General features: G+C 44.2%; 1 protein-coding gene across 4 annotated transcripts in view; it reads right to left on the bottom strand.

The window, feature by feature from the left end:
- nrxn2b (neurexin 2b) overlaps window positions 1-13324 on the bottom strand; it is a 1099331-nt gene that overhangs the window by 573535 nt on the left and 512472 nt on the right. For all 4 annotated transcript variants that reach the window (XM_072459234.1, XM_072459237.1, XM_072459236.1 and 1 more), the window contains 2 exons: window positions 12344-12785; window positions 9327-9710 (listed from right to left, as the gene is read on the bottom strand). In XM_072459234.1, the coding sequence (XP_072315335.1) occupies window positions 9327-9710; window positions 12344-12785 (826 nt within the window). The remainder of the gene's footprint in view (window positions 1-9326; window positions 9711-12343; window positions 12786-13324) is intronic.

Genomic DNA, 13324 nt, shown 5'->3' with positions numbered 1-13324 from the left:
TGTGGCTGACATGGGGAGTGAAGGAGAGGGTGGGGTCCATGATGACACCGAGATTGCGTACCAGGGTAGAGGGGGTGATGGTCGAGGTGTCGATGCTGAGTGAAAAGGGACCAGTTTTATTGAGAGTGGATTTGGTGCCAATGAGGAGGAGCTCTGTTTTGTCACTGTTCAGTTTGAGGAAGTTGAGAGTGAGCCATGATTTTATTGTAGAGATGCAGGTTTCAATGTGGCTGAGGGGAGGGTTTTGGGTGGATTTGGTGGTGAGGTATATCTGGGTGTCGTCAGCGTAGCAGTGAAAGTCCAGGTTGAGTTGGCGGAGGATGTGACCAAGGGGGAAGATGTAGCAGATGAAGAGGAGGGGGCCGAGGACTGAGCCCTGGGGGACCCCCTGCGTTACTGGGGAGAGGGTGGATGAGTGACCGGAGAGGGAAATGAACTCTTGCCTGTTGGTGAGGTAGGATGTGAGCCAGTCAAGTGCAGAGCCCTCAACACCCAGTTGGCGCAGCCTTTGTAGGAGGATGGAATGGTTTATAGTGTCAAAGGCTGCGCTGAGGTCTAGTAGTAACAGGATGTTGAGGGCCCCGGAGTCTGCAGAGGTGAGGAGATCGTTGAGTACTTTGACCAGGGCTGTTTCAGTGCTGTGAAGTGGGCGGAAGCCAGATTGGAGGGGTTCATAGAGGTTGTTTGACTGGAGGTGGGTGTGAAGTTGGGCGGCGACGATGCGTTCCAGCGTTTTTGAGAGGAACGGCAGGTTGGAGATGGGGCGGTAGTTGGAGAGGTTGGCGGAGTCTAGGGTGGGTTTTTTGAGGATGGGGGTGATGGAGGCCAGTTTGTAGATGGAAGGAACATGGCCGAGGGATAAAGACTGGTTGAAGAGGGTGGTGAGATGGGGGATGAGAGCAGGGAGGCAGGCCTTGGTTAGAGTCGTTGGGAGGGGGTCGAGAGAGCAGGTGGTGGTTTTGGAAGCGGTGATGAGGTCTATGATATGAGAGGAGTTAACAGAGGAGAAGGTGGTGAGGGGAGGGAAGGGTGGGTGGTCAGGGAGAGGAGGGGGGGCAGGGGTGGGGGTGGTGATGGAGTTAATGGAGACGGCAGTCATGGAGATGTTGATTTTGGAAATTTTGTCTTTGAAGGCAAGGAGGAAAGAGTTGCAGAGGTCAGGGGAGGAGGGTGGAGTGATGTCCGGTGGCTGGAGCAGCTTGTTGACGGTGAAGAACAGGGTGCGAGGGCTCCGGTGGGAGCTGTTGATGAGGGTGGAGAGGTGGGCAGATTTGGCGGCTTGGAGAGCGTCACGGTAGGAGGAGATGTGTAATTTGAAAGCTTCGGCGTGGACGGTGAGGCGGGTTCTTTTGAGGAGTCGTTCGAGTTGGCGGCCAGTCTGCTTCATGGTGCGGAGTTCAGGAGTGTACCAGGGGGCGGGGTTGATGTATGAGACGGAGGAGGTTTTCCAGGGGGCTAGGGAGTCAAGGGAGTCGGAGAGGGTGGTGTTGAGCATGACAGCATAGTCGTCGGGGGAAGAGGGGGTAGTCAGGGGGGAAAGCAGAGGATATGAGCTGGGAGAGCGTGAGGGGGTTGACTGACTTGATATTGCGGTAGGTGATGGTGCGTTTTTTGGGGTTGTGGGGCGAGGGTAGGGGGGCGGAGAAAAGGATGCAGAGATGATCAGAGAGTGGGAAGGGGAGGTGGTGGGGCTTAGATATGGGTAGGAGAGAGGAACAGACTAAGTCCAGAGTGTGGCCTTTGGTATGGGTGGGGAAGTCAATATGTTGGGTGAGATGGAAGCAGTCCAGGAGAGAGAGGAAGTCGGATGTCAGTGGGGCGTTGGGGCAGTCAATGTGGATGTTGAAGTCACCAGTGAGTAGGAGGCGGGCAGAGAGAGAGGATGCGATGGTGAGGAGTTCAGACAATTCAATGAGGAAAGAGGGGTGGGGCTTTGGGGGACGATAGATCAGGATAGCGGTGATAGAGTTGGGGAGGGAGAAGGCGAGGTATTCAAATGATGAGATGGATGGAAGGTTGAGGTTCAGTTCAGTGATGGATGTAGATTTTTTATGAATAACAGCAAGACCTCCCCCACACCCGGAGAGGCGGGGTTTGGCAGTGTAAGTGTAGTTGGAGGGAGTGGCTTGGTTGAGAGCATAGAAGTCCAGGGGCTGTTGCCATGTTTCACAGAGGAGAAGCAGATCAATGTTATTGTCCAGTAGCAGTTCAGATATAACAGGTGATTTGTTGGAGAGGGAGCGGCAGTTCAGCAGTGCAAGGGAGATGGATGGGGGCGCAGGGGTGGGGGGGCGGAGGTTGCTGAGGTTGGCAGTGCGGCAGGTGGGGGTGACGGGGGGGCGAAAACTAGTCCAGAGTGAGGGGATAGGTGAGCCGTCGTTGGAGTGGTGGTTATGGGAGAGACCAGAGCCCCGGTGGATGTAGCGGGGCCGGCGAAGGATCCCAGCTGAGCTAGCTGCAGAGGCAGCAGCAGCTGGGAGACGGTGGTTATGGTTGAGGAGGTGAAGGTCAGCAGCGGTGTAGGTGAGTAGGCGAGAAGTTGGTGGAGCGGTGGCCTGGAGGCGCGGGAGTGATAGTCCGAGGAGGAGATGGAACGTAGCAGCAGATGAGAGTAATCCAGTTAGAATGTTGGCGGTGGCTAGAGGCTGGTTAACTAGAAGCTGGTGGGCAGAGAGTTGTGAAAAAGCAGCAGTGGACCGGGTGTTGAAGCTGGTGGAGTGAGTGGCGTTGGTTGCCCCAGACCTTGTCTGCACGGCAGGGAGGCCCCGCGATACCATGACGGACCTCCGCAGATGTTAAGCCAGCTGTTAGCTGGCGGCTAGGGCAGTAGATAGTCCAGGAGTGAGGGAGGAGATGAGTGATGGACGGTGCAGTAATGTCCGATGAAGTTAAGGAACAGGGATGTAGACAGAAGACAACACAGAGACGCGGGAACAAAACAAAACAATGGAAACGACTAACAAAACAAAGACGTTGGGACAGAAGCGGCAGTCCACATACCAGACGCCGGCGTTGCTCTAGCCCAATCAAGACGCATTTGAGTCCAGTTTTGTGACCAGATCGCCCCCGTCTGTGGAGCGGGAAAGCAGAGAAACGGGGCTGTACCTTGGTTGTATGGGGCTGCTTTTCTCCGGGTGGAGCCGGTGCCCCGCTCTCCGTGTCTGCTCCTGTGGCGGGCTGGGGCCACACCTTCGCCCAGGTACAGACCTCCGGGGCGGCGGGTGCGGGAGCGCGGAGCCGGTGTTCGGGCGTGGAAACGCCGGTGCAGCGGAGGAGAAGCGGAGCCGCGTGCGGCTCGTGGCGGTGCGTGCCGCTCGTGGTGGAGCCGGTGATCGGACACGGAAACGCCGGTGCAGCGGAGGAGAAGCGGCGCCGCTCGCTCGTGGTGCGTGCAGCTCGTGGTGGTGCGTGCCGCTCGTGGTGAAGCCGGTGATCGGACACGGAAACGCCGGTGCAGCGGAGGAGAAGCGCCGCCGCGTGCGGCTCGTGGCGGTGCGTGCCGCTCGTGGTGAAGCCGGTGATCGGACACGGAAAACGAATAACGTGCACATGAACAAGGTTTTTTCCAGCTCTACTTTTGCTTGTCGTTGACCTTAGGGAAACTGGCGATTTTTGCATTGTCGTTCCCGGTGTGTCGAGCCCATAACTGTCTGCTTCGAGGTGACCCGCATGTACAAAGGCCCAGCACATCCCAGCTCCCATAAAAGGACTGCCCGGTCCAAACCCTATAACTGCGCCATCAGGCCGTGCCATCCACCGACTGTCACCACATAGCAAAAGAGCTTGCTATGTTTTGAAGTCATGTGCTCCAGGGTTAGGGTTAGGTGTTAGGGTCATCCAGGGCCCTAAGCAGAAATAAAATTACAATCACAGTCCTTAAATGTCCTTGCTCCGCTCCTACACTAGCGTCACCTGAGGCCCTTCTCTTGCTCTTCTGTAGAGCAGATTGTGACTCTAGAAACACTACAGGCTGCAAACTATTGACACTGTCCGTTTCATTTATGAAAACTTGATTCAGACATTTGTAAGAAATTGAACCACTTTGGGTGTCAGCTCCGCATTTCGCCACGCCAACTCGACGCATCACATGTCTAGTTTCATTAGTTCTTTTTCACTGTTTCTAATTGACTATGAGGCAGATTTTTATCCTTGTGGATCATATGTAAATGTTTAAAAACCTTTGCCCCTGATCTGTCTGCGTCTGTTTATAATGTGTTTTAACAGTGGAGCTGCCCATGCACATCTCCCACTCACTTTGGAGAGAGAGAAATGCGACGTGACTCGAGTTCTCGACTTAGTTTAAATGATAAACACAATAAGGCATTAAACGTGTTTAATCCATCTAACTACATCTTCAAAAATCTCAACTGTAGCTTGACCTGGTGGCGTTATTCGCTCATCTCCATGGAGATAGGTATGTTGCTGATGTTGTTGTGTTACTTTTGATGATGATTGGCGGCCAACAGAGAAGGTGCATTTACCACCACCTACTGTAGTTGTACGTCTTCAAAGTATGAGTTTTACGCTAAACCATCCATCCAGCCATCTTCTTCCGCTTATCCGGGGCCGGGTCGCGGGGGCAGCAGTCTAAGCAGGGATTCCCAGACCTCCCTCTCCCCAGACACTTCCTCCAACTCCTTCGGGGGGATCCCGAGGCGTTCCCAGGCCAGCCGAGAGACATAGTCCCTCCAGCCTGTCCTGGGTCTTCCCCGGGGCCTCTTTCCAGTGGGAAATGCCCGATACACCACCTTAAATACTGTGTAACATCCAAGGCAAAGCAATAGCATCTCCATGGAGACAAGCAAGGAACAAATATTCTACCAGAAAAGTTAGTTAGCGCACCTTTTAATAATTTCTCAGAAGACGTTCAACCCTCTTCTCAAGATGTCTGTTTTTTCCTTATAAAGCACATTCTCCAATTTCTGCTATGCGTCATTGTTTTGTTAGAGGGAGGAATCATTTCATTTACAGATTTAAAACCACCTTGTAATAACACTCAAAGCAATCTTGTACACACAAGACATTTTGCGCTAGAGCCGTGACGAATGAGTGACTGAGCAAATGTGGGTCGATCTGTTCTCCATCGGTTCAGATTTGGAGCGCGTTCAAGAACGTTTCGCGAAAAGATTCTAAAGGTCTTCGACGAGGAGGAGGAGGAGGAGAACGATGAAAGTGTTGTTGACATTTCAAGTGTAACCAAAAAAAACAGCTTGTATATATTTATGAGGCAGTTCGACTATAGCGTTGGCGACTGTCAGCTCCAGACATTCTGCGAGACAAATGAGATGTGCAATACAGCGGCCGGGAGGGAGAATGGGAAATCTATTGTGGTCTTTGCTCCGCTGTTTCACACTCGGAAAGAATCCATGCGTTTGTTTCTGCAGGAATATGTACAGTTACGAATGCAAACACATCAGAATGACCCCGGAAGACATTACTTTGAGTTTAGTTTTTAAAGATTTGCACCTAATTTGAATTTTAGTGAGGCCGATAAGTGAACATAGAGAAGTACATAAGCGATATCATAAACTTGTACATATAAGCAATATCACAAATAGCAATACCTTTTCCTGACCCACAAGGAATAACACATTATCATATGTATTATCATAGAATGTTAAAAAATATTTACATTTGAAAATGCTAAATGCAAAATATAGTGCATAGAATATGATTTTTGCATTATTTAGACTGATGTATTTCAATGGAGATTTAGCACGGCTTTTTTTTAGTGCACAACAGTTTTTTTGTTTGTGTGTATGCAATTGTAGCCACCATTTTTCAGCCTTTTTTACTATTAATGATAAACTCATCATTCAAATTTAGCTTCATCTTCAAAACAACATTCACATTATTATCAATATTACTACCACATGTTATTAAATTTGACATGCAGAGTATCAATGTGGCTACAGAATTATCCCAAAATCAAACGTGTGGGGAGTAAACATTTAATACAACAAAATAAATTGTGTCCAAAAAACACATTTGGAATACTTATGAGTGCCCTCAGTGTATTACAGTATCATGTTGTCATAATCAATTCAAAATATGCACGACATTTGCCAAAAAACAAATCAACCAGAGCATAATTTCTACTACATAAACCTATCCAGGATACACATATATTTATGTACATGAAAGCAACATGTAGTTCCCACAGTCTCCACTAGATGACAGAACAGCACCGCGAGTCTCAGCCTTTCCCTCAGCACAGATCTCCTCGAACATCACCTCATGGAAGATTACGACACTTCATCCTGTGTCTGTCCTGATCAGAATCCAGCCGCCTGCCTCATTAACCCCCGTGTCCCGCTCTGCCACGCCCCGCTCATCTCCCCCGCCGACGAACAAAGAAATCCATATCAACCGGAGCTGATTTGGAAAAGTGCTGTTCCGACTGGTATTGGTGAATATTAAAAATGGGGATATACCTTTTACTTTTACATGACTTATATTACTTTGAAGAACAGAGCAGATGTATAGATACAGAATATTTTTGTCAGCACATATAAGTGTACACATAAAAAATATATATCATAATAATTTGATAATTGTTGTTCCTGCTATCTTACATTTTTAATTTGTCTAATTATTACTATCAACCTCTTTATGTTAGTAGTTGAATGAATACATGTATTTACTGTGTCTATTATTTATGTTAAAATAGCATGTTCATGTATTAAATTGCAAGTCATACAGAGAATATTGATGAAAAGAAAATACATTTAACCCAAATTTGGACAATAATGAAAAGTATGTCTAAATCTGGTAAAATTACTTCAGACTAGATTTGATACATTGTTTTTATGCTGAAATGTTAGAAAAAAATATAAAGAAATATTTTTTTATGAACTGTGAAAACAATGGAAAGTGTAAGTTAGATACTACATTTTCTGTTATTAGATACATTATTAAATTATATTAAGTTATGTCTAAGAATGTTAGGCCTGAACATGTGTCATTCATCTTCATATGCGTTGTTGTTGTTGTTGTTGTTGTTGTTGTTGTTGTTGTTGTTGTTGTTGTTGTTGTTGTTGTTGTTGTTGTTGTTGTTGTTGTTGTTGTTGTTGTTGTTGTTGTTGTTGTTGTTGTTGTTGTTGTTGTTGTTGTTGTTGTTGTTGTTGTTGTTGTTGTTGTTGTTGTTGTTGTTGTTGTTGTTGTTGTTGTTGTTGTTGTTGTTGTTGTTGTTTCTCTGTCCATATAACAGCTGTAAATAAGAGTGTCACTATTGTTGTTATTATTACATAGTATAAGAGTTTTTTTTATAAGAGCTTTTTCTATAAGAGTGTTTTTTATCTGTAAGATATCTGTTTTTTTGTTTGTTTGTTTTTTAATAATTTACTACAGTGTTGCAACACTGGAATTTCCCCATTGTGGGACAAATAAAGGCTTATCTTATCGTAAATAAATAATTATTCTTCCCACTCCTTTTTTAAGTGAATTCAAGCCTATATACAGAATCTTTCATTTTGACTTATGACTTACAGTTCAGTGTGTTTGCATGTTTGAAATAAATACCTAAATTCGTTTGTTAAATAATTCAAACTAAACTATTCAACATATCTCAAAAATGGAAGTGAGATGTAGTGTAAAGTTATTAAATCCCACAATTATTACTTTGACTTATTGTAGACCGTCAAATTACATTCATAGTAAAGTATTTTTTTTTAAGTACTTTTACTCTCAGACTCTATTTTATTTCTTTATGTCTGCTTGTGTGTTTGTTTTCTCTAAAAACCTCTGTCAACTACAGTCTCACCTTCTCCCAACAGAGCCCCTCGCCACCTGGCTCCAAGAGAATGGCACAGATGGCTAAGCTAGGCCTGAATGCATCACCAGCCAAAACCTGCTAGACGGATCCCCACCCCATTCTCCCACTCTCAAGTCTGCGAGTAGATAAAGTATGCTGTATACGTGTGCCGCATTTCCGTCATCCATATACTGTAGGTTGCCTTGGAGATGTTAGCAGCAGGTATAGTAAGGCAGCCGCTCTGTGCAAGTGTGTACAGAGATAAAGCATGAACAGGTTTTTTCTGTCTGAATAAGGTTTGGTGTGATTTACTGTACTTTTCAGGCTATACAGCGCTCCTGAATAAACTCGATAAATAAAAATGATGCATGGTCTGAACAAGAAAGTCTCATTTGAATGCAGACTGCCGTATTTGAATGCAAACTCCCGTATTTGAATGCAGAACGCCGTATATCACATGTCCGCGCTCCACGTGTGTCTTTGCATGTTCAGCTGCGTCAAGATTCACTTCCTCATTAGACTCACTTCTCCGTGAATATGAGTCTGATTGTAATAAAACACGTCTTCTTCTACGGTGTGTCAAACGCTTGCGCTTCATGCTAGATTGCCCCTAAGAGGCCGTTTGCCAGTAAAATCTAGAAATTATAAGCACCGTTGTAATGACCAAAGGGCTCAAAGTAGCGGCTTAAAGTCCAAAAAGTACGGCATCTGTCTGTTTTTCATCAACGTAAGCTTTTAGATAGGTTTCTATTTTTTATTATTTACAGATATTTTGTACAATTTCAGAAGTAGACAACAGCAATGCCAACCTTAATGCAAAACATATAGATGTACATATATTTAAAATAATATATATCCATTGAATTCACTCAATATCACTACTATTCAAGTGAAACATAATACGCAATATATACATGTGGACATCAGCTTTTGTTTCAGTTATACATGAATAAAAAAGTACATATAAAAAAGTATCAGTGTTATTGTGATACTAAAATGTCTAAGTTGAGGAATAAGCTACTTGATGCTGATTTGATACGTACTGACAATAAAGATGTTGCTTGATAAAAGTTAGGGTGTGATCGTATACCAGCTCAGACAAAGCTCAAGATCATTCCAAAACTGTTCACGAAAGGTCACACTTTGTAGTATCAATATATGCTCTTGTGAGTATCTAGTTTCGATACTAATTTTAGTATTGATCTGATTTTCAATACTTCAACTCTAGTGGGTTCAGGGGGGTGGTACGGAAACGCGCAGACCAGACTGTAAATCGGGATGAGGGGGCTTATCAACTCAATACAGTTCTAAAGCCGGACAGCAGATGACGCTGTCATCTTACTGCTAGGAAGACGATGCCAAAAACGGTTTAAATCAGAGAACCAGACACGACACAGTGAGATCAGGTGACAGGAGAGTGCAGCCGAAACACGTCAAGGTACAACACAACACTAAAATACTGGTCTGATATTTTTTAAAATGAATTATAAGAATCCTAAACATATTAAAACGTGAAATTCGAATGAACCTAATTGGCCAATGTGCCACCTCCATTCACATCTCCAGCACTTACCGATCTCACAGTTCATCCCCAGGAATCCCGTGCCGATGCAGTCGCAGATGTAGCGGTTCCATCCCTCCTTGCACAGGCCCCCGCTGCCACAGGGGGCGCTGCTGCACCTCTTCTGCAGCTCGCGGGTGCAGAAGCTGCTGACTCCCATGGCGCTCTGGATCTCGGCCAGGCGGCGCACATCGCGACTCTTCCCGTCGATGAAAAGGTCGCGCACGCAGCCCACGTAGCCGTAGTTCAGCAGGGCCGTCCAGACCTCGGGCGGCAGGATCAGGTCGGACTTGGTTTCGGGCAGACCCCCCAGGTACATGTCACTGTCCAGGTCCAGGATCTCGCTGCCCTCGGGGGAGCTGAAGGGCATGCTGCGGCTGTTTACCGAGATGGAGCCTGCAGATTAAAAACGGATGGAAACATTTTAGGCTCATGAAGTTTGTTGAAGATGATCCTAAACCAGGTCTAATAAAAAGCTAACGAAAGTATAAAGTTGTCTGAAATAAACCAGAGAGAGAGTACATAAGCACAAACATTGCCAAAGTTGTAAATATTCTCCGGAAAAAACTGATAATGGTTGTAATTATGTTGAGTTATTAAATTTCGTATCCATACATCAACTACTGTAATATTGCTTGGGCTAGCACTCCCCAAACTACTCCCCGAGCTCAGTGAATAATAGTTGACGTAGGATGTGGAGGCTCCTCTCAGCCTCTGTTTCCTCAGGTCTATTTACAAAGTGAATCATCTTCAAATTGGTCAGTTATTTTACAGTTCGATTAAAAAGTTCCTCCTTCATCATCTCTAAAATATGTCTGCGCTCCTCTTTTACAGTCGGTTTAAACGTCGGTTTGAAAATGCTTTAAAATATCTGCTTCGGAATAACATTTTTCATAAGGCATTGATCGATGTTTAGTTTTAGTTTAGGTTGCGTGCGTTGGTATTGTGCCAAAAAACAGAATGAAAAGATTAAAAAAAATGTTATAATTAAACTAAAGCCCCACCACGGAACTAAAAAAAATAATAATAATAATAATCTTAAATCATTGGTACTAGAACTAAAAATACTTAATGCATTCAAACCGTACCAAAAACACAATGAAAAAAAAAAAAAATAATAATAATATATTTTTAAAAAAATAACTAAAGCCCCACCACGAAAAACTAAATATAAAAAAGTCATCTTAAATCTAGTACTAGAACTAAAAATACTTAATGCATTCAAACTGTACCAAAAACACAATGAAAAAAATAAATAAAAATAATATATTAAAAAAATGAAAAAATGTAACTAAAGCCCCACCACGAAAAACTAAATATTAAAAAAATGATCTTAAATCATTGGTACGAGAAATAAAAAATACGTAATACATTCAAACCATATTTCTTCAGCACTAAAAACTGAGAATGTAGCTCTCCCCATCATTATTACACTTTTGTTTCTATTAGCCGAACGCTCAGATATCACGCACTTCAAATGGGTATCAAGAACAATGGCCGGCACTTTGATTCCGAAACGAGTAACTGGAAATGTAAAGGACGCTGGATTACAGGATGACGCTGAGGAGGGGATGACAATGACGTCTAATGTGTGTGTAATGAGTTAAATGGAGGAGAAGGGGAGCAGAATGGAACTGAAACCAAAACCCTCGCTCTCCTCTGTGATTAACGACTCCGTCTTAATTTTCTATTAAAAGCCAATTACAGCCGGAGCAGCGGTGAGATAACAGGTATGCGCACACACTCCCCACACACACACACACACACACACACACACACACACGCACACCACCTTACTCATTATATGATGCCATTAGAGGAGATGGAATGTCCGAGAAGGCCCACACCTACAGATCATTCATCAAGAGCTGAGCGGCAGATGTTAGGGTTTGGGCGCGCATGCAGTCCCTGTCAAGAATGTGGAATGGCTGTATTTGGTTATGGAGTCATATTTGGTTAATAGCTATGGGGAGTCAATATTCATGCTGGTAAATAAAGTCGGGATTTTGTAACGCAGAGTAAAATCGCCATTGACAAAACCAATTGAGCGACTTTTCAAGGTATTTGTAGAATTTCTATATAGATGCTGTCAGTGTTTGTCACCAGCATGCTAAATGCTAGTAGATTTCCATAAATGATCTTTCTTTCTTTATTTGTTTTGGCTTTTAGGTTGTATTGGACAGGATAGTGCAGTGTGAAATGGGGACGAGGAGGAAAGACATGCAGCAAATTGTCAGCGCTGGATTCAAACTCACAATGCTGTCCAGCCACTTCAATGCATTTTTTGCAGTGTGTAGAAGTGTTTTGTTATTACTATTATTATTAAGATTATCAAATAGCACCAAAATTAGCATACGTGCTAACAACTACATCATGAACATTTCTTCAATCTAACCCAATAATATGCAATAAAAATCCTGCAATCATTATGAAAACTAGAAACTGGGAATTAATACTGGCTAGTATTACTTATTTTTCAAATGTAACAGACACGAAAACAACCATTTGTCTGCGCTGTCTATAAATATATTTTTTTCGCTGCCTCATTAAAATGAATGGTATAGAACCTTATTAGTACCGTTCTCAACATGTCACTTCTAGAAGGTTCTAAAGTCCTGGGGTTTGGTGACCGGCCAGAGATCAGATCTCTTACAAATGTGTTGCATGAATGATGATTACTATTTTGTCGTGTAAATGTTGGATTACACATACACAGCAAAAGTTATCTGTCCTTTTCCTCTGTATCTACCTGCGTTGCAACAATGGAATTTCCCCATGTGTGGAAAATAAAGGAATATCTTATCTTATCTTAAAGAAGCAACGCTATAAATTCTGCCAACCATTCCAATAACTATGCAAACTTTTCGTTCTTAAACATTTAACAAAAGACGGGAATATGAACTCGTAGAGCTCAGAAAATAACAGAAAACAGTATATTTTGTTGTTCACAGAGGACTTTCTAATACCGAAATAATTGCAATGATTGATATTTGATAAATGCAACAACTCAAATTGCAATTTCAACTCACCTTTCCTCCCTTCCCTCTGGAAATCCACGTGGCACCAGTCTCCATCGTTGACCTTCTTGTTGCTGGCCTTGAGCTTGGTTTTCCCCGACCCCATGTCGATCAGAAGGAACAGATACCCATCCAACAACTCCATGGCAAAGTAGTCCGTCTTCAGCTCCCTGCCGGGCTTCTGCTCTTTAGGACCCTGGGGCGGGCGACCGTGGCTGAACAGGAGAAGACCGCTGGGCTCGGTGGTCCGGAAGTCGAAGGAGATCGATCCGGTTTTCTTGGTGTTCCACTTGGGGAGGGAGATGTACGACTCGGGGGTCTCGAACGTTACCGGGTCCAGGGCGGCTACGTCTTCGCATCGGAAAACCAAGTCTCCGTTCAGGGTGATTTTCGGGTCGCGTTCGATGGCCAGCCGCGAGAGCTCCAGCTTGAAGTCATTGTTCTTGTACACCACCTGGAACAAGAAGACAAAAGGATGACGAGTTTGATCCAGGTCATCGCTTTGCATCATCGTGTTCTAATTCGAAGCCATATTGAGAACTTTCAAGGTTGTGCCCCTACTTTACCATAGCAACTAAACTGAACAAAATGCTGATACATAAACAACCCACCCCATGAGCCCACATGTACTGATTTGTTCTGATGTATAAGACGACCAATCAACCTGTTGCAGTGCCAATTACCTCGATCCAACCGACCTCCGAAACCAGATCGAATCATCCATACAAGTGTCAGACCTTAAAACCCAACACGACCCAGTGTGAAGACTCTTTACTCTGTCCCAGAATAAGATCAACTGAAGTAGTTCTAAGCTTTAATTCTATTGACATAAGAAATGGTTCTGAATCTTCTCCTTTGACCTCTGATGTGTACAAATGTTCATAAAACTTCAAGAGAAATACAAAAAAAAATTGCGATGATGTCTTCTTCCTCTTCCTGTAAGATGTAGTATGGTTGAATAACTCTTGTTGAGTATGAATAATGTCTAAGATT

This window comes from Eucyclogobius newberryi, unplaced genomic scaffold (genome assembly GCF_026437365.1).
Source record: "Eucyclogobius newberryi isolate DKJ021-1_F unplaced genomic scaffold, fEucNew1.0.hap1 SCAF_22, whole genome shotgun sequence".
NCBI classification, from domain to species: Eukaryota; Metazoa; Chordata; class Actinopteri; order Gobiiformes; family Gobiidae; genus Eucyclogobius; species Eucyclogobius newberryi.
Note: the sequence above shows the minus strand (reverse complement) of the source record. Positions and strands in the feature narration are given on the sequence as shown.